Source organism: Lepus europaeus, chromosome 22 (assembly GCF_033115175.1).
Source record: "Lepus europaeus isolate LE1 chromosome 22, mLepTim1.pri, whole genome shotgun sequence".
NCBI lineage: Eukaryota > Metazoa > Chordata > Mammalia > Lagomorpha > Leporidae > Lepus > Lepus europaeus.
Window position 1 is genome coordinate 11,260,095 of NC_084848.1, and position 26,275 is coordinate 11,286,369.

Here is a 26,275-nt window from a genome sequence, read left to right on the forward strand (position 1 = left end):
AAATGTTATCAAACATTAAAAAAAAAAATAACAAAAATACCAATTCTTTACAAACTCTTCCAAAAAGTAGAAGAAAAAAAATCCTTCCAATGCTTCCCAATTTATCCAAAGAGGGCAATATTACCCTAATATCAAAGCCAAACAAAACAATTATAAGAAAACAACAGAACAATATCTCTTGATTATAAATGCAAAAATACTGAACAAAATCCTGTGAAACTGAATGCAGCTACACACAGAAAGGATCATATGCTGTGGCCAAGTGGGATTTATTACTGCTCTGCAGGCTTAGTTGAACAACCAAAAGCCAATCAGTTTACTATACCAGATTGGTAGAATAAAGGATGAAAACCTTTATTATAGCAGATAAGCCTCTATTATATCAGCTTATATAGAATAAAGGACAAAACTCAACACTCCATCGTGTTTTAAAAAAAGCAAACATTGAACAAAGTTGAGATGGAAGTGAACTTCCTCAACCTGATAAAAATGCTTCAATGAAAAACTTCATATTGAGTGGTGAAGACTGAATACTTTCTCCCTGAAACCAAGAACAAAAAAAATGATATCAGTTTTTACCCCTTTATTCAACACTGTGGGCAAAAAAATGGCCACAAAAGTCTTCATGTTGGAAAGGAAGAATAAAAGCTGTTTTAAAGTGCCATGAGCTTGAAAATACAGAGTGTAAACAGTCCACAGACTAACAACCAGAACCAGAAGCAGATTTAGCGAAGTGGCCAGACGTGAGATCCACGTACACAAACAATCGGGTTCCTGTAATTCTTGCCGTGAACAATCTGAAATGGAATTAAGAAAACAATTCCATTTACTCTAGAATCAAATAGGATAAAACTCTTGGGAATAAATTTAACAAAAGTACAAAACGTATACTCTGAAAACTGCAAAATGTTGTTGAAAAAAATAAAAGAAAAATAAATAGAAAGATATTCCTAGTAGGAGCTGGTGTTGTGGCATAGCAGGTAAAGCTTCCACCTGCAACACTGGTATCCCATGTGAGTGCCAGTTCCTGTCCCAGATGCTCCAGTTCCAGTCCAGCTTCTTGCTAATGGCCTGGGAAAAGCAGTGGAAGATGGTCTGAGTGCTTGGGCCTCTGCCATCCACTTGGGAGGCCTGGATGAAGTTCCTGGTTTTGGCCTGCCTCAGCTCTGGCTGTTGTGGCCACTTGGGGAGTGTGCCAGTGGCTGGAAGATCTGCCTGTCTCTCCCTCTCTCTCTCTCTATAATTCTAACTTGAAAGACACCCATGTCCATGGGTTGAAAGCCTGAATATTGTTCAAGTGGCACTATCTTCCAAATTGATTTACAGATTGGCACAACCTTTTACAAAGTTTAGCGTATATCTTCATAGAAGTTGGCAAGGTAACCCAAAAAATGTGCATGGAAAATCAAGGGCTAAAAACTGTTATGAAAGGGAAGAATAAACTTGGAAGAGTCATATTTCCTAATTTCAAAACATACTGCAGAGCTACATAATTGAGGAAGCGTGGTGCTGGCCTAAGGTCAGCACGTATCAGTGGAATAGAATTGAAATTCTAGAAATATGCACATTGAAAGTCAAGTGATTTTTTTTAACAAGGGTGACAGTGAGAAAAGAACAATATTTTTAACTGTTGATGCTAGGACAGCTGCATGCAAAACTGTGATATTGGACCCATACCTCACAGTTTATATAAAAGTTAACTCAAAATAGATCAAAGACTAAAGGAAAGAGCTAAAACTATAAATCTTCCAAGAAAATCTCAGAGCAAATTTTTGTGACGTTGTTCTATAATTGGCTGGGGTGATGGTTGCACAACTCTGGATATACTAACAAAAAAGCAGTGAATTTTATACTTTACATGGGTTAATTTCATGGTATGTGAATTATACCTCAATTAAGAAAAAAAACCCAAAATGGGCACGTGTGGAAACACACACACACAAACCTTTAATAGGCACTTAACAACAGAAGATACAGAAATGTCCAGTGAAACAGGGAAGGATAAAGAGTATCAGTTATTCGGGAAAATTGCCAATTAAAACCGTAATGAGATACCATTGCATGCCAAACAGAACAGTATAATTATAAGTACCAAGTACTTGCCTGATACAGAGATTCCCACTAACCTCTCTTATCTTTGCCATGGATTATTGCACCTCATAATGACACTCCAGGGGCCATCACTTCTGCTGTTATCTCCACCACTGTTACAGCCTGGACCACGAAGACTTGTACAGTGTTCAGCACGAACCTACAAAGTAAATAAATATATGCTGATCTTAGGACAAGCCTTCATGCTGGCTCGTCAGGTCAATCCACTGTAAACTTAAGAAGTGGGTTCCCTCGTGTTTTAGGTCTGTCTCCTTAGATTTGTACTTTCTCCCAACCTCCTCGTAAATGTAAAATAGAACCCTTCCTATATCCTAAGCTGTTGTTATTCCGTTGGTAAGTAACTGAAGCTCAGAAACTGATCTGCTCGAAGCAGGACAGCGGTGGAGCTAGCGTCTCTCTAGTTCAGGTCCAACAGTTACAAAGCCCTGGTGGTTCTGACTGTGTCCCCTTGCCTCAAAAAAGAGGACATGGTGTTTCCTTTAAGAAAAAAATGGACTGGCCTTTTGAGTTTCAGAGCGATCTTTTTCAGAAGCCATATTTAATGTATATTCTAGTATTAAGAATCTGTGTTCAGTTGTTAATGCAATAAGCCACTATTGAGTGCTTTCTGCATGTACACACCATGTTGGGTATTTAGCAGAGAATATATTGATCCTGACTTTTAAAAACCGAGTTTAGCGAAGAAAGCAAGTCTGCAAATAAACATTTGCAGTGTGGCAAGATAATTGCAGTGGTAGGCGTCCTTAATAAGCAGGATGGTGACATAGGAGGAAGTGATCAGCTCTGCTGGATCCCCTGGAAGGTGAGCTGATTGAATTGGACACTGCAGGCTGTGTAGGAGTTTGTCACTTGATACATGGCTGCCTCTTTCTGTGCTGTGACCGGCGATGGGAACCATTTATACATAATTTATACTGTAATATCTTAGTGGTAGGGTTAGGTAAATAACCACTTAAAATAGAAAAAAATCATTGTTACTTTGCAGGAATGCTGTGTTCCTTTACACCTTTTTAATAATTAGCTTTGTGTTCAGATATAATTAAAACCTCTTGGCAAAATACAGCAGCCTTAGGAGGGAATGCTTTTTGCTGACATGTGCTTTGAAAAATAGCAAAACAGCCAGCTATTAGAGTTCTTTAAATTCTGTTGCATCTGCGTTTTTTCAGAATTTAATGCTTAACTGGGAAGATAAAGGAAGAAATTTGTGAGTTCATGAAGAATTTGCCTGTTCTTTTATCAAACTCTGGTAAAATTGACAAATGAATATACTTTAGGACATATGCTTTTCATTTTTCTAGAAAATAAAGCTTTAAACTCTAGTTGTGACTGTAGTTTGTATATAAATGGTTTCATACAAATGGCATATATTAATGCAGCAATGTTTAATTTCTAATGAAACTATAGTTAAAAAAATTTTCAACATGTACTTAGCAAAAAGTTTATTAGCTGGGGCTGGCACTGTGGCATAGTGGGTAAAGCTGCCGTCTACAGTGCCAACATCCCATATGGGTGCCAGTTCAAGTCCCTGCTCCTCCACTTCCAATCCAGCTCTCTGCTATGGCCTGGGAAAGCAGTGGAGGATGGCCCAAGTCCTTGGGCCCCTGCACCTGCATGGGAGACCTTGAGAAAGCTCCTGACTCCTGGCTCCTGGCTTCAGATTGGTGCAGCTCTGGCCTTTGCAGCCATCTGGGGAATGAACCAGCAGATGGAAGACGTTCTCTCTCTGCCTCTCTGTAACTCTGCCTTTCAAATGGATAAATCAGTCTTTGGGAAAAAAAAAAAAAAAGTTTGTTGCCGGTGCTATGGCGCAGCAGGTTAAAGCCCCAGCCTGCAGCACCAGCATACCATATGGGCGCCATTTTGAGTCCCGGCTGTTCCACTTCCGATCCAGCTCTCTGCTGTGGCCTGGGAAAGCAGTAGAAGATGGCCCAAGTCCTTGGGCCCCAGCACCCGTGTGGGAGACGCAAAAGAGGCTCCTGGCTTTGGATCAGCTCAGCTCTGGCCGTTGCAGTCATTTGGGGAGTGAACCAATAGATGGAAGACCTCTCCCTCTCTCTGACTCTACCTCTCTCTCTGTCTTTCAAATAAATTTTTAAAAAATCTTTAAAACAAAAGTTGATTAGCATGAATGATTTTGAGCAATTGCTAATAGTCACCTGTGTGGTTGTTACCTAAAAGGGGGAGCATTCAGTTATCACTTTATCAATAAATGTCACCTTAGAGCCAGTTTTCAACATCATTTTATTTAAGTAACATGCTCTTGTTTATTTCCTGTTAGAGCCCTTTTGTCTCCATTTCATTGTTCCATGCCCTTGGGGCAGACAGGGCAAACTGCAAAGGAAACGGGACTCTTCTCGGTGCAGGTGCTTTGATTCCGCCGCTTTTACTCCTTTTTCTTTGGGGCCCTGTGGAGCAGTCAGAAGGCTCCCTGCTGTCTGCTGCCCGTGTGTTGAAGTGCACACAGGTAGACCTAGAAAACAGCTTGTCTGCCTACAGGTCTTCAGAACAGTGACTGTCAGGCGTCACAGAAGCAAAGCTGGGAGTTTTGTTTTAGCTCTGGAGCAGCTGAGAGGCTGCTGGTGTGTAGTGAGCCAGGCATTTCTTGTATGCGGATGGCAGAGGTTCCTGCTGTGCTGTACTTAGGAACATGTATTTAAATGTCTGTGAGTTTCATGTAACGTTTTAATGGCAATACTCTGCGTAATCGTTACCGTATGAAACTATTACTGTATGAATCTAGTCATACATTCTGTGTGAAACCATGTGCTAAGAATTGTACAACAAACCGTACTTCCAAATCAGGGCCTCATGGTTAATCCAGAGTGATCAAAAGGAAATACTTCCTTTCGTTTATGAATGCAAGTCAAAGAAAGAAAACTGTATTTCGTTTCTAGATTATATAAATGGTGGAGAACTTTTTACTCACCTTTCTCAGAGAGAGCGGTTCACAGAGCACGAGGTGCAGATCTACGTGGGAGAGATAGTGCTCGCCCTGGAACACCTCCACAAGGTAAGACGCCTCGTGTCTTTGTCTAGGTGATGGTTGTAAATGCACACTTCCAGAATGTTCCCAGTTTTCTCACTCTAATAGTTCCTTTTTGAGAAATCTACTTTCCTATTGTCATTGTTGTGGTGCAGATTAAACCTGAGCAATTTTTTGGCTTTCTTTGTGAAAAAAAAAATCCTAATCGTTATTACAAAATTTAATGCTTAAAATAGCCTGTCAAATGAAACCACAAGTCATGATGTGTGTTTCCTCACTTGTGACATTGTAGACTCTGCCTGTCCATCTTCATGGTGTCTCCTGATCAGGTGGGGAGTAACAATTATTTCTCACCCTTCACCCTGGCTTTCTCTTCCATTTGATTTTGTCCCTAGTACCCTGTGTGGTCCAAAGCCCCACCTTTCTCATCTGGTTAGCATGAACTCAGCGCTGAAAACTTTTAAATAGAATTTGTATCCATGACAGTTTGAACTCTGTAAAAACTGATTTAGAACTTTTTTTTTATTATGATTACCATTACTAATCTTGATTCATGAAATTTTGACCATTTTTTTTTCCTTAATGAGGCAGTATTATTGTAGAAGTGAATAACCATTATGTGGATTACTGGCCTGTGTGTTTTTCCTCCAAGATAAAATTACCAACATGATTTTTCCCAAAGGTATGTCAGACCCTGTGGAGACCAATGAGACCTGAGTCACTAAATTGGGAAATACAGGTCCATCAAGAAGCCACTTCTCTGTCACGTTGTATTCAGGTCCTACCCAAACTTAAAATAAGCAGACTGAAGTGCTGATAATAAAGCAGAGAGAGAGAGATGAAGGGCAAAGGCAGGGAAGGATGAGGTTTTTAATGGGACAAGAAGGTTGGAGTAGCCAGATGGAAGCAACAGTGGGAGAGGCTGTGAGGAAAGATGACGGGAAGGTAGGAGACTTTGGGGTTAGGGGGCAGAGGACATTTGGCACAGCAGGAGGGATGCTGCCACTTGGGATCCACGCACCCCATATTGGAGGAGTTTGGGCTCCTGTGCCGCTGATCCAGCTCCCTGGGTGACAGCAGGTGATGGCTTAAGGACTTTGGGTCCCTGCCACCCATGTGAGAAACCTGGATTGAGTTTTGGACTCCTGGCTTCAGCCTGACCCAGCCCTGGCTATTGTGGGCATTTGGGGAATGAAACCAGCAGATGGTCTACACCTGTCTCTGGCAGTCTCTGTCACTCTGCCTTTAAGTAAAAATAGTGAAAATAAATAAAAATTTAAAAAGAAAAGTAAAATGAAAAGTAAAAGAGGTTAGGAATCAAGAAAAGGGTTCTTCTCACCCCAAACAGAAACAAAACTACACAGAGGGAAGAAGATGGTTCAGAACAGAAGAGTGAGAGAAAGGACAGCAGAACAAGGAGGAAGGAGAGAAGAGTCACCAGGTGGAGAGAGTGGGGAGGCCAGGCTGCAGCTCAGCGGAGAGGAGAGGGGCAGCCGAGCAGGACTCTGTACCAAAGTCCTGGCACCGACTCTGTACCAAAGTCCTGGCACCAACCTTAGTCCTTCTGCTGGGATTATCCATGTAGTGACAACCTTCATGCTTATGCTTGTTTTTGTGGGAGATAAAATAATTAAGACATCTTTATTCAAGAAATGGATTGGACCAGGAGTAGTCTACAAAGACCTTTGAAATGTATGCTTGGGGTTATTTTATGTAATTAAAAATAGATTTTTTTTCATGTATTTGAGAGACAGAGCGAGCGCCCCCATCTGCTGGTTCACTCCCCAGATAATTACAAAGGCCCCCAGGGCTGAAGTCAGGAGCTGTGCGCTCAGTCCAGGTCTCCCACATGGCTGCAAGAACTCAATGACTTGACCATCACTGCTGCCTCCCAGAGTCTGCATTAGCAGGAAGCTGGAATTGGGAGCCGGAGCTTGGCTCTTCACTGTGGGACATGGGTATCCAAACTAGCACCTTAACCAACTAGGCCAGATGCCTGGCCCAGAGGTAACTTTTTATAATATAAAAATGATGGTATGAATCATCAGAAATACTGGAGTAAAAACAATAAAATACAAAACCCTGATCGGGTAAGCAAGAAAATTCAGGTTTTGATGTGTGAAACTTTAATTCTTTTAAATTTGTTTATTAAAGGAAAATCGATGAATATTCATTACTATTCAAACACAGAAGTAAAGAACATATATATATGTGTGTGTATAGAGAGAGAGAACTGAATATATATATATATGTATATATATATATAATTGATATGGAGTGAAAAGTAATATAGCTCAGCTGCATTTTTCTTAATCTCACTGTCCTGAAAAGATACAGATTCATACAACACAAAGCCAGCAGTATTAATCTCGATATAACTACTTATACAAGGTTTCACAGGAAGAGACAAAAATGGAAGTTTACCAGGAAATGATGAATTAAGCATATAGAAGTTTAGTTTTCCCATAATCTTTTTCTAATGAGATCTTTTTTTAAAAATATGCTATTGGTTGTTAGATGCATGTAATGTTTCGAGCCAAATATCTGTTCAATATAGAGTCTGTATGTTTTCCATGTAAAACACTATAAAGTTCTTGGAGGAAAATTCCTAGTGTTTTTCTTTGTGTAGTTCTGTTTCCAATTTTAAGAGATTATAAAAAAAAAACCTGCTTTTTCATATAGTACTTAGTGTTGAGAAGAGCAATATTTGTAAGCTTAAAACATTTAATTCAGGCCAACATAACTAAAAACATGAACCAAATTCATGCAGATCAGGCACTTCTTACTTGGCTAGATTTGTTTATATAACGTAGCTGACGTATTAGCTGATGTGCTTTGGCAAACTTACACACAAAATGGAATAGAGAACTATATAAAATGTTATTTGATTGATTACTTCTGCTTTTTTAGAACCAAAGATCAGCTAAAATTAACTTGTTATCTTCAGCCTTGCTGTTTAAAAGCCTGTTATTCAGCAAGACTTTCTTAGTCCCCTATTTGACACATGGCATTGTACTCGGACTAGATGAATGCATAAGAAATGAAGAACAGTAGGGTAGGAGAACAGCTGGCAAACAGGAAAGACCCCGCGAGTATCAATCACGCGTGGGTAGGGGCCATGAAGACCTGGGAGCCACGGGACACCCCAGGAAGGGACAGCGTGGGAACTGGTTGGACAGGAGGGCCTCCTGCAGCCCTCGGGAAGTGAGGGACACTGGTGTCTTGGTGACACAGACACCAGAGGGCCATCTGGAGTGAGAGCCAGGAAGAAGCCTAGAGCCAGGAAGGAGCCGTGGTCACCAGGAAGCCACTGAGATGCTGCTCCATCGGGGGCGGTCCCTCATGGCACTGAGAAGGGGGTGCAGGGGGCCAACTCCTGAACCGGGAGAGAGGGCGTGGCCCTGACCGGCACCAAGAGCCACCCAAGCATGCTGAGAGCAGTGCCTTTTTGTGTTAATGTAGATTCAAAAGACTGTCCTAATGAATTTTTTGGAAATTATTTTAAAATACCTATGTGTTTGTTTTCACAGTTGGGGATTATATACCGTGACATTAAGCTTGAGAATATTCTACTTGATTCTAACGGCCATGTGGTGCTGACAGATTTTGGTCTGAGTAAGGAGTTTGTGGCTGATGAAGTGAGTATTACATTTCAATTTGAAGTTAGTAATAACGGGATGTAAACAAGGATGAAAAAGTAGCTACAGAACAGACATAGACATTTCACGGACTCGGTGATGTGGGTCATGGGCTTGTGTGCAGGTTTGTCTAGGGAAACATTTTGGCATCAGTGACTATAAATATTTTCTGTTTAAAATGACCATGGAACAGCCTGTTGGAATACAAATAAACCTTTCATGGCTATATCAGAATTTGTCAGTTAGAAAAACTATACATTTACCATTCCCCATGTAAAATATAACTGAAAAGTCAAATAGCCTTCCAGTCCTTTGGCTTAGATGGTAGCCAAAAGAGATCATAAAACGAAGCACAGAGTGGCATTACAGTCACAACGTAGGATGTGCTAGAATGGCCTTTTGGATTCACTTGACAGGAATGAAAAAGATCTACTAGTTCTGATTCTTTAATAATCTTGTTGTCTTTTGCTCAAAATGAAATAAGATATAGTAGCTAATATGCAGATTTTAAATGTAGAGCGCTTTATGTATTCAGTATTAATTGGAACTTGTTTAATATTATAAATACGTCTAATGACATGCAAAATTGTACATCTGTAGTGATTAAATACTATTTGTGTAGCAATTATAATAAAATTACATTATTACAACATTAGTTACTCAATATAACTAAGTAGGTTTGAATTCCAATTTAATTTCTATCCAGGAATTCGTTGCCATAGAATACAGGATCATAGTAAACTTTTTTCAGTGAAGAAGCTTGTTATTGTAAAACATCATTCTTTGGTTCCAAGTTAGGTCTATTTGTTTATTTCTGATTGCTTTTTGGGATATTCCCAAAGCAATCCTAGGTGAGTAAGGTAAGTGCTGAAATTATAAAAACTAAAGGTCTCAATTACTTAATAAATATTTATTGACCATTGCCTCTATGCTAGGAACCATTGCCTCTATGCTAGGAACTGGACAATTAAAATGGAGCTGCTATCTGCCGTCATGGAACTGTGGTTATAACAGTAAATGGCTTATCTTTGATTGATGACTTTAAGGAACGTACTTTCAAGTTGGTTTGTAAGATGTCTTGCTCCCTTGTAACAACGTGGATGGCTGCTTCGGCAAACCAAGCACCTTTCCTGCGCTTCCTGAGGGAAGCTCTCTGTGGTGAAAGCCAGGGGTCAACAGTGGGCAGCAGGCAGGCACTCAGAAGGGAGAGAGAGCAGCCACAGTCTGGAGCAGGAACCAGAGGCTGGCAGGACTGTTTAGGCTCCCGGAAGCAGCTGAATCCTTTGCCATGTGTGAGAAGCCCAAAGCTGGTTAAATTTGCACCCCTGACCCCTGAGAACTGCTGCGTACCTCACAGCAGGAGGGTAGGTGCTCTAAGGGCCCAGCAGGGTTGGCTGCAGGTGTCTATAAGCCCCTAGCTCCCCTCCTGCCCCTGTTCACACAGACAGAGGCACCCTCTTACCCTGAGAAGACTGAGAAGGTCCAGTAGTCAGAGAGGGTTCAGAGATGGGCACCACTGAGGCTGGCAGTACAGGAAAGTGACCCACAGTACTGGGCTGCGCCCAAGGCCTCTTACCACCACTCTGGGCCTGATGGCTTCCAGGGAGGGCGTATGGAGGATTCCTCTCCGAGAGCAGGGAGAACCAAACACCCTTAGGTGTTGGTGAACTCGCCCAGCCACATCACTCTACAGAGAAGCCTGCAGCTGGGTAAGCCAAGCCCATTTGTGGTGATGTCACAGTTTCTTTTTATATTTTCCTATAACTATGTGTTTGCAACATTACTGAGAGTGCTCCATAGACTTCAGCGTACTCTCAGAGGATCCTTGGCTTGTGGAGGTGTGGGAGTCCCTGGCTCAGAGAGAGGTACTGGTCACCTTTGTATCTCCGCGGAGCCATTCATTTTCTGCCCATTCACCCTGTCCATGTTTGTTGAGGACCTCCTGTGTGCTAGGTGTTGCGAAAAATCACCCACGGAGTCCTTATCTGTAGGCATTTTGTTTGTGTGTGTGTGTGTGTGTGTGAGACCTTTTGGAACAGGTGGAAACAGAACCAAAAACAAGACTAAACAGAAAAAACTCAAAGTCGATCAAATACAAACTAGGTGGAAGTGCCGCGTGCCTAAATCGGCCGTGTCATGCGTCATGAGCGAAGACTCTGGTGTTTCCTGCTAGGCAGGCCAACAGCCGTCTCTCCCGGAAACGAAGAGGCTCCCGATCTGAGTCCATAGCCTCCGAGCGCTTAGTTGTGTGGGCGCAAGCCCAAGTGGAGAAGTGGTCGGTAGGTCCCTTTGTTGTTTGCTGAGTACAACCCAGCTGTGTTCCACCTCACTGCTAAGCCAGCAGGTCTGCTCCCAGTCCGTCTTTCCTCCGTAGCCCTGGAGGGCATGCTGGCCTCAGGCTTAACACTCAGAGCACCAGTGGGAATTCTCTTCTCAGTTTCCTAAAATTGGACTAATGATCCTCTGCTCCCCTGATTCCACCCAGCACGTGTTTAGCAAGTCTCCCTACCTAGACAGTCTCTACCGTAAAGTATCCCCAGAAAACTATCTCTGTTTGGTTACCCAGTAGTCCTTTCTGGTTCACATGCCAGCCCTGCTCACTGGTGTCCCTACACCCTCTTTTGTGGAAGGGTTTCTTTCTTCTCCATCCTTTCTCTCCCTCCTTGGTTTCTGTGTGGATCTCCAAGTGCCTTCTGTCTTCAGCCTCTTCCTCGTAGACCCTCTCTGGCATTCCAGCACGCCTACTCTCCTTTATCTTAAAATCCTAAAACTGGAGAGGCGGACGGGTGGGTGGATGGGCTTCCCTCAGAATCTGTACTGTGACGCTGTTGTCCTGTTCCTCTAGTGACAGCATCTGTCCCTTTGCCATCTCTACTTACTCAGACATCACTTTTTTTAAAAACATTTTACGTATTTGAAAGGCATAGTTACACACAGAGAGAGAAGGAGAGACAGAGATCTTCCATCCACTGGCTCACTTCTCAAATGGCTGCAACTAACAGGACTGGGCCAGGCTGAAGCCAGGAACCAAGAACTTCTGGGCCTCCCATGTGGGTGCAGGGGCCCAAGGACCTGGGCCATCTTCCACTGCTTTCTCAGGCCATAGCAGAGAGCTGGATTGGAAGTGGAGCGGCCAGGACTCAAACTGGTGCCAGTATGTGATGCTGGCACTGCAGGTGGCAGTGTTACCCACTACGCCACAATGGCAGCCCCTTCACTCACTTCATCCAGTCCACTTTGACTTGTGCCTTCTACCAACTTAGCAAAACTGTGCTTGCCAATATCTCCTTGACCTCAGTTTCAATGCTTTTTATTCCTTTCCCTACTTGACTGCCTAGTGATGACCTAGAAGTTGACTCCTGCCCTGGCCGTGTGACTCAACGCTCCCTGACTTCTTTCTCTCACTGAGTTTTGCAGGCTCTTCTCTCAGCCCATCCTCGGTACTCTCCTCCTATGCTGCTGATCCCAAGATACACGTGACCCTGCCCTCTGCTGGGCTCAAGACCCAGAGGTGCTGTAGTGTGTCTCCACCCAGGTCCTCAAACTCACCGTTCCCTAACCCGAACTAACGTTCTCCCACCCAGGTCTACTTCTCTGTCAGTATATCACCACTTTAGATATAAAAATGCTGGCCTCATTTGGTATGAGAAGTGTATTTATATTTAATCTCCAGGAATTTACTTTTAAAACAAAGAATTATTTATTTATTTGAAAGGCAGAATTACAAAGAGGCAGAGGCAGAGGCGGGGTGGGAGAGGTCTTCAATCTGCTGGTTCACTCCTCAGATGGCTGCAACGGCCCGGAGCTGCGTTAATCCAAAGCCAGGAGCCAGGAGCTTCTTCTAGTTCTTCCACGAAGGGTGCAGGGGCCCAAGCACATGGACCATCTTCTGCTGCTTTTCCAGGCCATAGCAGAGAGTTGGATTGGAAAGGGAGCATCCGGGACTCGAACCAGCGCCCATATGGGATGCCGGCACTGCAGGTGGCTTTACCCACTATACCACAGCACTGACCACCAGGAATTTACTTTTATGGCTTTTACATTCTTTGGTGTTTCTGCTCATGGTAGAATTCTCATTTCTACGTATTCATTAATAATTTAAAAGGTATTGATTGAGTACATACTCTGTGCCAGGTATTATAGTAGACCCTAGAAATATGGTGGTGAACATAACAAATTACTTTCCCTCTATATTCTAGAGTTATTTGTCAAGTATTAACTATTAATAGATAATAACTTACTAAGTAGATTTATATACAGGGTAAACTGGCTTATTTTATAAATTTTTAAAACAAAATTTCTATTATAATGAACGCCTTATAAAATGTGATACTTCACTGATACTTTCTTTTCTCAACTGCAGAATTTGATGAATCCCTTGAGATTCTGAGAATAAAGGAAGACACTTCTGAATATCTGCAGTATATGTCTTCCAGGACTTTTTTGATCGTACGGTTCAGCAGACATGTGTTGAGTTCTTACTGTGACTCAGACAATCTGCTAGATGCTAGTATTTGATTCTAACACTAAAGACTTAAATTTATTTTTGAGTCAGTTACTATATTGTTGAGGGGAATTTTATATTTTATATTTTGTTTTTTAAATTCTTTGATATTATAGAATTTCCTTTTTTTTTTTTTTTTTGACAGGCAGAGTGGACAGTGAGAGAGAGAGAGACAGAGAGAAAGGTCTTCCTTTTTGCCATTGGTTCACCCTCCAATGGCCGTCGTGGCCGGCTCGCTTCGGCCGGCACACCACGCTGATCCGAAGCCAGGAGCCAGGTGCTTCTCCTGGTCTCCAATGCGGGTGCAGGGCCCAAGCACTTGGGCCATCCTCCACTGCCTTCCCGGGCCACAGCAGAGAGCTGGCCTGGAAGAGGGGCAACCAGGACAGGATCAGTGCCCCGACCGGGACTAGAACCCAGTGTGCCGGCGCCGCAAGGTGGAGGATTAGCCTGTTGAGCCACGGCACTGGCCCAGAATTTCCTTATTTTTTTAAAAAATCTCTTATAATGTTTGCTTTTAAATCACCAATATTATTATTGATTTGCGACTTTTCTTGGTCAGTTAGCCAGTGGTTTTTGATAAGGAATAAGTTAAATCAAGCCTCTCAGTTTGTTTTCTGTTTCTTTGGTGATGCTCCTCTGTTACTGTGTTCCTGTTACTTCCTAGAAGTTTCTTTCATGTTCTTTGAAAAAATTTATTTATGTATTTGAAAGGCCGAGTTAGAGATGGAAAGAGCAGAGGGAGAGAGATCCTCCATTTGGTTCACTCCCCAAATGGCCACAATGGCTAGAGCTGGGCTGATCCAGAGCCAGGAGCCAAGAGCTTCTTCCAGGTTTCCCAAGTGGGTGCAGGGGTCTAAGTGAATTCTGATGTTATATTCTGTGATTGGAGAACAAAATGTATAAAATTTAATTTCTGTAGAATTTGAGATTTGCTTTGTGACCTCAAACATGGTTGATTTCTGTAAATATGCCACATATATCTGAAAAGACTGTGTTCTGTAGGTGTTGGACTCAAACTTCTGTACGTATTCACAGCATCGACCCTGTCTTCCGCATCTTCACTGATGTTTTTCCTGCTGGATCTGTCAGTCAGGAGAGAAGATGTTAAATACTGTGATTGCGGATTTGTCCATGTGCCCCTAATGAGCTCTCTGTTTTTGTTGGATGTATTTCCAGGCCCACCTTGAGTATGTCCGATTGTGACTGCGTGACCGTCTGGTTGTGATAATTCTTCTGCCTTGCGCCACGTCCTCTTGCTGGGTGAAGACGCTGCAGCTTTGTGCTGACCAGTGCTGCTCGCTCATGGCTTTTTTTCTCTCTTCACTTTCAGTCTTTCTTTATCATTACATTTCAGGTCCTTTTTTTATCTAGAAAGTTTCTGACTTTTAGCTAGTGAATTAAATCTGTGTATTTTGATTACTGATATATTTTACTTATTTCTTGCATTGCTTTCTCTTTACCATCCTTTCTCTTTGCTTTCCCGCGCTCCTTCCCTGTCTTTTTATAAATGATTAAGATCGCTTTATTTCATTTCCCCCTAATGGTCTAGAAGGATGCACTGGTGCTGTCCATTAGTGGTTTTTCTCCCTCTGAAATTTTCAGCCTGTGTACTGATGTCACAGAGCCTGGAGTTACCCGTTCCCTCTCAGATCATCATGATCGTTATAAAAGCATTAGGATGTCTTCACTAATGGATTCATGAAATTCGTGTTGTTGTTGTTCGGTAGCTTAGTCACACCTTGTGCTATATTTCCCCAAATTAACCTTTGTGTAATTATTGTTTGCAGTTTATAAATTCAGTGCTTGTCTACATAACCTCACTTTTCCTTGTTTTCTGTGTTCACTCTTCTTACGTCTTAGTCTTTTCTTCTGAGTTGTTTATTTTTGTAGCACAACCTTTAGATTTTTTTTTTTTTTTTTTTTTGACAGGCAGAGTTATAGACAGCGAGAGAGAGAGAGAGACAGAGTGAAAGGTCTTCCCTCCGTTGGTTCACTCCCCAAATGGCCGCCATGGCTGGCACTGTGCTGGCACAAAGCCAGGAGCCAGGTGCTTCTTCCTGGTCTCCCATGCAGGTGCAGGAGCCCAAGCACTTGGGCCATCCTCCACTGCCTTCCCAGGCCACAACAGAGAGCTGGACTGGAAGAGGAGCAACCGGGACTAGAACCCGGTACCCATATCAGATGCCAGCACCGCAGACAGAGGATTAGCCAAGTGAGCCACGGCGCCGGCCCCTAGATTTTTTTCTTAACAAGGATCAATGAATAGTTAATTTCTTTTTCTTTTTCTTTTTTTGACAGGCAGAGTTAGACAGTAAGAGAGAGAGAGTGAGTGTGTGAATAGTTAATTCTGTTATCATCCTAAAATGCCTTTATTTTCCCTGCACATTTAGTCATCATTTAGCTGGGTATAGATATGTATAGAAATGGACTTTGGCCTTTAAAATTTTTTTTGTGTGTATTTCTTGAGAGGTAGACATAGAAACATACACAGAAAGAGAGTGAGGTGCTGGGGTTGTGGTACAGCAGGTTAAGCCACCACCTACAATGACAACTTTCATCACATAGGAGCGCTGGTTTGAGTCCTGGATGCTCACCTCCAGTCCAGCTCCCTGCTAATGGGCCTGGGAAAACAGCTGAAGATGACCCGAATGATTGGGCCCCTGCTACCCACGTGGGAGACCCAGATGGAGCTCCAGGCTCCTGGCTTCAGCCTGGCCCAGCTCTGGCTGTTGTGACCATTTGGAGAGTGAACCAGCAGATGGAAGCTCTCTCTATTTCTCTCTTTGTCTGTCTCTGTCTCTCTGTAACTTGGCCTTTCAAATAAATACCTAAATCTTAAAAAGAGAGTGAGGGAGCATGCACTCATCCACCGGTTCACTCTCCGAATGCCCAGGGCGAAGCCGGGAGCCAGAGCTCCAGGGAGGTCTCCCAGGCAGACAGCAGAGCCCACTTACCGGAGCCGTCACCCCAGCCTCCCAGGGTCCGCATTAGCAGGAAGCTGGAATCAGGAGCCTGCTCGGCGCCGTCCTCGTCCAGCAAGAGACAGAGACCGAACACTTTGCACGGGGTTCCTTTATTGCTCGGCAAGCAGGAGATCCAGCTTCGATCTCTTCTGGGCAGGAACTTTCCTTACACCCGCGTAGCAAGGGTTTATATGCACAATACACGTCACAAATCAGGTGATAGGCTAGAAGCGCGGGGATAGGACAATCTCGTGGCAAGGCGGGAAGGAGCGAGCTAGAGCGGGAAATCTAAGGCGGGAAGGAGCGAGCAAGAGCGGGAACTCCCTGAGATGAGGAAGAACCCGGAAGCAGGGAGTCGGCGCCATCTTAGGGGCACGGTTCCTCCGGTCTGGTTCCCTACATCTCCCTCCTTTTGTTTTTGCACAAATCACATCCCCGACGGCCCTGGCTCATGAGGGCCGGGAGAATATTTACTAGGCAGAGAGTAGAGGTGCATACCCAGCGTGCTTGTGATCCGTTAGTTACGGAACTTCAAGGGCCTGGCCACAACCCCTGATGTCTCCGTTAGGGATCAGTTTTTATTCCCTTTTGCTGGGGCAGGCTGGGAATTGAACCTGCATGCATATGCATATGCTCTCCCAGGACCCCCGGAACCCCCGGGTGGACTCCTGCTGCAGTACCTTTGGTCTCGCATACCCAGTTTTCGCTCCCCGTCAGGGATGGGTGATACAGCCCAATGAATGAGAGGGGGAACAAGACAACTCGAGGAAGGTGTGTGCCTGATGGAGGCATTGTCCAAATGTGAGGCGTGAGTAGGGATGGGGGGACGAGGGTTTTAATCGCTGGTATGGACCCGGTCATAAGTCATGCGAGCCAGCATGGCATATGCATCTGGATCACGGTGATGGAGAGCAGCATACGCTGCCGCGCGGAACTGATGTCTGACGCTCTCCAACTTGTTGTTGATGAAGGAGCTCACCCAGCGAAGTACACAGGGACCTATGGACAACAATAGGAACAGAGATATTAACGGTCCCAGGAAAGGGAGAAGGTAAGGAAGGAATCCGTTCCAGGCGCTCCAGAGCGGGTTTTCATATAGTTCTTTGCGTCTTTTTTCTAGGGATTCTTGTAATTTTTTTTTTTTTTTTTTTTTTTTTTTTTTTTTTTTTTTTTTACTCGATCTCGGACCACTCCAGACTTGTTGGTGTAGAAACAGCAGCGTTCCTGTAAAGCAAGACAGACACCTCCCTTCTCCACGGTTAAAAGATCCAGGCCACGCCTATTTTGCAGGACCACTTCTGCGAGGGAGTCTATTTGATCTTGAATTTCCTGGAGGGACTGACCTACGGCTTCCATGTCACTAATCATTTGATGTGCAAGTTTGGTATACTTATCCAAGGAAACTCCTAATCCCGCCGTACCAGTACCCACGGCGGTAGCGATGCCAAGGCCTACTAACAAGGGTACCATGTGGACCGCTCGCTTTGTACGAACAGGCCAGGTATCCAAGGCGGGTATGGGGATCGGCTGGTCTCCCGGAATGATCTCTATGTCTGGGGGAATGATGGCAAGAGCACAGATCCCAGTCCAATTAAAGGGAAGCGCGGAGTAGGCATGAGATCCGCAAACCAGCACGTGGCCAGGGGGAGCACATCTTTGAGACGGACTGACGGTTAGTACTTCGTAGTTGCATAGTGACAGGGAAATTCCTACTGGAACAGCGTCTGTAGAGTTCAAATTGGTAGTAATGCAGGAGGCATTCAGAGGAGAAGATACTTGTACAGGGAAAGGAGGAGTGGCAGAACAATTGTCAGTGGTAAGATTAAGAAGGGAAGAATTTAAGACAGGAATCGCTAGCGGGTAAGGTGTCCCTAGGGCCAAGCACAACCAACAATCCTGAGCCAAGCTGGGGGCGGTTAGATTTAATGCCCTGTGAGTAGCCTCAAGAATATCCTGAGTTTGTGGATCAAGGGCCACAGAATGAGGTCGAGGCCTGACCAAGGGGTGATACAGCAAAGGAGAAGGAGAAAAGAGGGTTTTCCAACGCTTTGTTAGCTGTTGGTGGCGGAGCTGGTCCTGTGGGCCTCCGCCATCAGAGATATGCACGGGTGCCGTAGTGCGCCAGCACGCCCACTGTCCAGGCGTACCAACACAGGGGGCTGAGAGGTAGGGGGATGAATGGACTACCTGTGGCAAATGGTCAGGACTAGAGGACCTGCGAGTACTTTGTAACTGGGTGGCATAGTACGACTGACCGCCAGAAGTGCATTGGAAGTATGAGGAATCGCAAGAGCTGTGCATGGATTCTTGAAAGGTCAAGCAAGGACAGGAGTGGTTTTTGCTATGGGGATCAGAAACGCGGGGTTTGGGCACACATATGTAGCCGCGTGGTAGGCCGGGGATCCCCTGGAGGGGCAGATATGCAGTTTTGTCCCCACAATCAGCTGTGGCGATGTGAGTACGCTGCAGTACGGTGTTGCTGGTCCCCCCCTTGCAGTCGCAAGGGTTGCCTACGTTCTGCAGTAAAGCAGTGGGGTTGGAGTTAAAGCCCGCATAAGAGCCAGGGAGCAAAGCCGCTGCCAGTATGAAGAAGCGGAAGGGGTGCATCTCACGTCTCGTTGTTTTGTTGCAATTTGTCGTCCTGTGAGAGCGTGGTAATCTCGGTTATCTCGGGGGAGATGTCGTCCGTAGGTGATAGAGGTGTATCTTGTGGCGGCGGGGCTGTTTTTCTGACCAATCTTTCCGGTATCCAGAGAGGTTCTCTTCCAGATTCCTGTGGGAAGACACAGACCGCGCCTCGGTTCCAGCATAATACCGGATCCGGGCCGTACCACTTTCCCGTGAGGACATCTTTCCAACGGACATAGCCTCGTGAAGATGGCTCCTTTAACATGTGTCTCTCAGCGGGGGACATAGAATGATCTGTCAAATTCAAAAAGTTTATAGTAAACAGTGCAAGGGAGAGGCGCATTCGAGGGGTTTTGCCCGTGGCAATTCCCTCCTTTTGTTTTAAGAGAAAAGCCTTGAGGGTTCGATGAGCCCTTTCAATTATGGCCTGTCCCTGAGGGTTATAAGGGATTCCAGTTTTATGTTGTACCTGCATACGGGTGCAGAAATCTTGGAATGATTTACTTGTGTATGCAGGACCATTATCTGTTTTTAAAGTTTTTGGTTTGCCCCAGGCTGCCCATGCAGCAAGGCAGTGATTAATGACATGGGTGGTACGCTCACCCGTCTCCAGAGAAGCAAAAATTACTTGGGAACAGGTGTCAACTGACACATGAACATACTTTAAGGTCCCAAACTCGGATATGTGGGTGACATCCATCTGCCAGATATGTCCTGGTAGTAATCCTCGGGGATTAACCCCCACCGAAGGCACAGGGGTTAAAGTAGGGCATGCGGCACAATGGCGAACAATATCGCGAGCGGCAGCACGAGAAAGACCGAATTTGGCGGCAAGGGTTTTTGCGTTTACATGGAACTCTGAATGAAACTGGATAGCCTGCTCTTCTGGGGAAGAAAATTGGAGTATCCAAATGGGGCGTGTGGCTTGATCAGCTATAGCATTGCCTGTGGTCATGGGTCCAGGTAAGGAAGAATGAGCTCTAATATGAGTAATAAAGAAAGGAGCAGACCGATTCCAAATAGATTTTTGCAGGGTGAGGAAAACTGTCGCTACGGAGGATGAAGAATTGACTAGTCCTGCGGCCTCAAGGATAGACACAGAATTAACCACATAGCGTGAATCAGACACAATATTGACAGGTCCGGGGAAATCAGAGAAGACTTGGTTAACTATAAGAAGTTCAGTTACCTGGGGGGAGTTAGTAGCGAATTGGAATGTTTTTGGCACAGATCCTGAAACAACATATGCACCGACTCCTGTTTTAGAACCGTCGGTATACACTACTGGGGCTCCCTGTAAGGGCTTTTGGGATGTGGACTTTGGAAAAATAACTGGGTGAGACTGAACAAAGGTTAGCAAAGGATCAGAGGGTGTTCTGTTTGTAATAGTTGCGGAAGTGGAGCAGACTAAAACCGCCCAAGCATCAGTACAAGCGATTAGCACACGTACCTGTTCCATGGAATAGGGGACAACAATGGTGGATGGTTCGCGTCCAAAATGTTGGATAGCCCTCTGAATGGCTAGGAGAGTTATCTCCGCCACTGCCACGGGATAGTAACTAATAGATCTAGTAGATGACATTGAGGGATGGATCCAGAGGAGAGGCCCATCCTGCCATAGGACCGCGGTGGGCTGTTTAAGGGTGTCGAGGACCCAAAGAGTAAGGTCTCCCGCAGGGTCCCAACGTTTTAGGGCAGCTTTACTAAGGGCATCGTTGACAATTGACAGTGCTTGTTTGGCCTCAGAGGTGAAGGTTCGGGGGGAAGCAAGATCCGGGTCTCCTTTAAGTATATTAAAGAGGGGCTGCAATGCAGCATTAGGAATGTTAAGGTAGTGCCTAATCCAATTGATATCCCCTAAAAGTTTTTGTAAGTCATTTAGAGTGGAGATAGCATTGATTTTTATTTGAATTTTTTGAGGTCTAATTTGAGTAGGGGCGACTATAGCCCCAAGATAAGAAACTACAGACGACAATTGCACCTTATTAGGTGCAATATGCAGCCCTGCCCCTTCCAGCACTTGTTGGAGTGTACTGTATAAGGCCAGGAGCCTCTCTGCTGTGGGGGCTGCACACAGTAGGTCGTCCATATAATGTAGGCACCTGCAGTCGGAATATCGGTCTCTAAGAGGTTTTAGTACTTGGGCTACATAGACTTGACACATGGTGGGGCTATTAGTCATACCCTGAGGCAAGACTGTCCACTCCCAACGCTTGTCCGGTTGTTCCTGGTTCTGGGTGGGGACAGTAAAAGCAAAACGTGGGGTATCCTTTTTGTCCAATGGAATGGAAAAGAAACAATCCTTAAGATCTATTACAATAACAGGCCATTGGTTGGGAAGTGCCGAAAGCAGAGGAAGACCACGTTGCACAGGGCCCATAGGCTGCATCTGTGCGTTGACTGCCCTAAGATCATGTAAGAGTCTCCATTGACCTAATTTTTTGCGGATGGCAAAAATAGGCGTATTCCATGGAGAGGTGGATGGGATCAAATGACCAGCGTTGACCTGCTCCAAGACCAGAGTGTTGACTGCCTCCAGTTTCTCCTGAGATAGGGGCCACTGTGGAACCCAGACGGGTACGTCCGTTAGCCACGAGATGGGTAAAGGCTCCACTGGTTTAGGAGGCGAAACAGTGACCCCTAGGAAAAACCCAGGCCAACTTTACTTGGTCTTTGTTTTGGTTCAATGGGGGAAGGGTGGCCCTGGAGCTGGACACCGAGTCCCTTGCCTGGGACGTAACCCATATTTTGTAGCATAGATCGTACTGCAGGGGAAGTGGTGACCAAAGCAACATCCATTTCGGCCAGGACGTCTCTCCCCCAAAGGGAAATGGGTAGAGGTAAAATGAATGGAGAAAACTGTCCTCTATGACCCTCGCTATCCTGCCATGACAACAAGGCTGCACTGATTTTTGGGAAATGAGCAAAACCAAGTCCTTGCAAGGTTTGTTCCGCCACATTTGTAGGCCATGTACTAGGCCAGTCCTTTGTTGCTATAATGGATTTGTCGGCTCCTGTGTCTAAAAGTCCCTTAATGTCCTTGCCATTAATCTGCAACACTAAAGTGGGACGTTCATTTAAAAGCATATGTAAGCCGGTAAAATTAATGCCAGAGGACCCAAAGTTACCAGCGCCGCGAACGTGGTTTTTAGCTGGGATTAAAGAGTGAAGACTGGGCAGTAATAACATTTGTGCGATACGGTCTCCAGGATTGATTACTAAAGGTCCCTGAGGGGCCTGAACCATGATCTTTACTTTACCAGTGAAATCAGAGTCAACTACCCCGGGGATCACAGCTAGCCCTCGGAGGGCGGCGGAGGACCGACCCAACACTAATCCAACCGAATCCGGGGGCAGAGGACCGGAGCAGTCGCTCTCCACTAATTGTACCCCCATCTCCGGAGTTAAGAGGAGAGGGGAGGTGGCGCGGAGGTCCAGGCCTGCGGACCCGTGAGTGGCACGGGCTGAGGGTGCACTGGGTGTAGCGCAGACACGGGAGGTGGAACCTGAGAGTAGATTTGATTTTGGGGGCTCCTCGCTGGGTTGGGGAGCCCCCTCTGGCCGTTTTTTGGCCCCTGGGCGCTACCTGTAAGTGGGTTGCCATCGATATCGAAAGCAGAACGGCATACCTCTGCCCTATGAGGGCCCTTGCGGCAACGGCGACAAGGCTCTATGCCTGAAGGCTGTGCCGTGGAATACCCATGGCTGAGATTGGGGCAATCGCGTTTTCTGTGACCCGGTTGATGACATTGGAAGCAAAGTCCTGAAGATATGGGGGGTCGGGTCGATTTAGATTTTGGACTGTTTTCTTTGACTTTTGCCAGCATCGCAGCTAGGCCCGCATTAGTAAGTGGCCCACCGGTATCTCTGCAGTATTTTAACCAGGAGTCCAGAGATTTATGTCTATATTGTCGAAGAATGTTTTTGCACTCTTTATTAGCCTGCTCAAAAATAATTTGTTTGACCAGTGGCTGAACGTCAACCTCGGAAGGGAAAATACGCGACGCAGCCTCAAGTATGCGAGCGACAAAATCAGCGAAGGGTTCGGCCGTGCCCTGAACGATCTTGGTGAGGTGGCTAGCTGAGTCACTTGGATTGGACGCCTGCCTCCACGCACGTTGGGCACAGTTGGAAATTTGCCTGTATACTTGTCTAGGGAATTGGGTCTGGTCAGCCTGATAAGGTCCACGCCCTAAAAGCATATCAGCATTCCACGTAGGGTGGCCGTCCTCAGCATTTTCATCTGCCTGGTCATGACAGCACTCTGTATTCATAGATTGCCACAAAAGAAAGCCGCCTGGACTTAAACAGGCCCGAGCCAATTGGGTCCAGTCGCTAGGTGTTAAAATGGACTGGCCGACTGATTCAAGGAGTGACAATGTGAATGGGGCTGTGGGTCCATAGTCATGGACCGCAGCCTTAAGTTGTTTTAATACTGTCATGTCCAATGGTTCGTGCCGGGCCTCTCGCGTGCCCAAAGCCAAAACAGGGTAAGCCTGAGCGGGGGCAGCGGGAGCGCCAGTTCGCAACTGTTTCCAGGCTTGTTGATGAAACTGTCTGCCTGAAAAAGGTGGCACATTTGGGACGTTTAATGGCCATGGCGGCACGGGTGTTAGATGGGGCTGAGGCACGCCTACATGACCGCCAGTAGGAGGCGCTGCGTCTTTAATCTGATGGGCGGGCACGACATCGATAGGAGGAGCCGTAGGCACTAGAGGGCGTAAACAGGCATCTTTTAACTTTTGCCGCAGCTGCGCATACGTAGGAGGCGGGGATTTAGGATCGCCGTCCCCTTCCCCCTCAGACTCAGAGGAGGCGGAGCCACATTCGGAGCCTGAGGCCAGTGAGGAAGTCTGGCATCCCGTGTCCTTAAATTGTATGAGGTCCCGGGCGCCGTCCGAGCTCTGAGAACGAACTTCCTCGAGAGCCTCGCGAACCGCCGTAAGAGTCGGGCGGTCCGCTCCCACCGACCTCTCCTCTTGGAGGCACGCCCGCAGTAGTTCCCATAAGGGGAGAACAACGGGGTCGATATCGGGTTCCTGGGGATCGTTAACTGTGCGCCGGAGATCCTTTCCTAATTTCTCCCAAGACTCAAGAGTTATTTGGCCCTCGTGGGTGAGCCACGGCGCAAAGAAATCAACACTTCCAAGGAACCTGACAAGTGTGGTCTTAGAAACCTTAATCCCTTTGCTACGCAATAATGCTTTTAACGGATTAAGCAACATTGAATGGCTAGATGAATTTCCCATTTTCAGTTTAAAGCGGGAAGACACGTCCGCTATCTTATTTTCAGTTTAAAGCGGGGGAACAAGTCTGCTATTCTTTCAGTTTAAAGCGGGGAAACAAGTCTGCTATTCTTTCAGTTTAAAGCGGGGAAACACGTCCGCTATCTTAGGGTGCGTCCACCCTCCAACCACGAGATATACCTCACTCGCGGGGCCCAGACGGTAAGACTGACCTCGCTTACCTTCTACTTACCGGGCAACGTAGAGGAAGCTCCCCGTACGGGCCACCAGCTGCTCGGCGCCGTCCTCGTCCAGCAAGAGACAGAGACCGAACACTTTGCACGGGGTTCCTTTATTGCTCGGCAAGCAGGAGATCCAGCTTCGATCTCTTCTGGGCAGGAACTTTCCTTACACCCGCGTAGCAAGGGTTTATATGCACAATACACGTCACAAATCAGGTGATAGGCTAGAAGCGCGGGGATAGGACAATCTCGTGGCAAGGCGGGAAGGAGCGAGCTAGAGCGGGAAATCTAAGGCGGGAAGGAGCGAGCAAGAGCGGGAACTCCCTGAGATGAGGAAGAACCCGGAAGCAGGGAGTCGGCGCCATCTTAGGGGCACGGTTCCTCCGGTCTGGTTCCCTACAGGAGCCAGAACTGGGTATCAAATTCAGGTGCTCTGTCAGACACAGGTGTCTTAACTGCTAGACTAAAAACCCACTCTGCCTTTTGCTTATACATCTTTCTGTTAAATAAAAGATTCCAGAACAAAATGATCCTAAGGCTTAGGGATTTATTATGAGACAAACCCTCTTGTGACCCCTCCCAACTGAAGCGGTAGAAATTTGGCACTCATGAATGTACTTGCACTTTTGTTTAATCTGCCTGAAACTTTTGCAGCATTCTGGATAATTTTGTTAAAAAGTACCTTCTAAGTTACTAATCCTGTCTTTAGAGAATCTAGTTAATCTACTTATTGTTAATGCTTTTTAACATTTCATATGTTCTACTTGATTCCTTTCTGTATCTTTATAAATCTGTGCTGCTCTATTATTTTATGATAGCTTCCTTTCCTATCTTCTACAACATACTGGTCTTTTACAGATTTTTCCTCCAGCATCTCCAGTAACCCCCCTAGTTCTTGTGTCTGTGGATTGTAGTGACACTGAAACTTCAGGGCTTATCTCTGGGAGTCCTGGGCCAGCCTCTGAGTCTGTTATGTGCCTGGGGAATTGCCATGTTGAACCAGATTTCTCGTTTGTCGTCTTTACTGTTCTGTGGGGGGAGAGCATTCAGATCCCAACTCTACAAGAGGCACGAGCCTGGGGTTTGGAAGTCACGGGATGAGCACTTCACTTGCTTATCGTTGAAGCTAAGGCAAAAACAAACCTGTGCTGGCAGGTGAATTTGTTTTTCTGGAGTTGGCCTTCACTGAGGGCTCAGCTTTCTCAGGTCTCGAGGTTTGTGCAGGACTGGTAACTCTAGCGCACCACTTCTGAGCCAGGGCCTCAGGATTTGCTCTCATGGGGATATTAAAACGAGACCTGTAACTCACTTCCCTCCCTCTGTAGCCGTAGCACTGGGCCCTATTCCCGCCTCTCTCATTGTCTGCACCCTTCTCCTGGCTGGCACCCACGGATCTCCCCTCCTGTCTTGTGAGCATAGTCCTGGGTGATTAGCAGTGCAAAATTTACTTTAAAAAAAAACAAAACTCAAACATAAAAACTGTGTCTGTGTTGCGGGATTTGCTGGAAGTCTTTCTAAATACAGGATGGGAAGAAGACATCTTTTCATTGGTAATTTTGTATTTAGCTCATAAATGTATTTACTGCAAGTGAATGAGATTGGGACAAAACATTAGCAAATGAATGGTAGGGCTGGTCTGATCAATTCAGTGTCTGTTGAGAAATATCTGCAAGCTGGGCAGTTGAGTTCCTACAGGATCTTCCTTGGAGGGAAGCCAGTTTATTTCCAGTGTTTTGTGATCCTGATCGCCAAGGAACCAGGAAGCTTCCCTGATTGGCTAATCGTTCAGGGCAGGGCGGGCTCACAGGCTGCGTTGGCTCTTCTCACAGTCCAGTAGATTTTCACTGCCAGTCTGGAGAGCTGTCAGTCTAAGTCCTGCTGCTTATAAAATAGTGTGGGCATAAGGGTTAAATTGTAAGCAAATAATAAGCCATAATCATAAGATGATTTAGCTGTATTGTCTTAGCCTTCTCATAG

General features: G+C 45.6%; 1 protein-coding gene across 4 annotated transcripts in view; it reads left to right on the forward strand.

Annotated features, from left to right (window-relative positions):
* The window catches only part of RPS6KA5 (ribosomal protein S6 kinase A5), a 187,689-nt gene that overhangs the window by 114,469 nt on the left and 46,945 nt on the right, over positions 1–26,275 (forward strand). For all 4 annotated transcript variants that reach the window (XM_062181509.1, XM_062181510.1, XM_062181511.1 and 1 more), the window contains 2 exons: positions 5,007–5,122; positions 8,626–8,733. In XM_062181509.1, the coding sequence (XP_062037493.1) occupies positions 5,007–5,122; positions 8,626–8,733 (224 nt within the window). The remainder of the gene's footprint in view (positions 1–5,006; positions 5,123–8,625; positions 8,734–26,275) is intronic.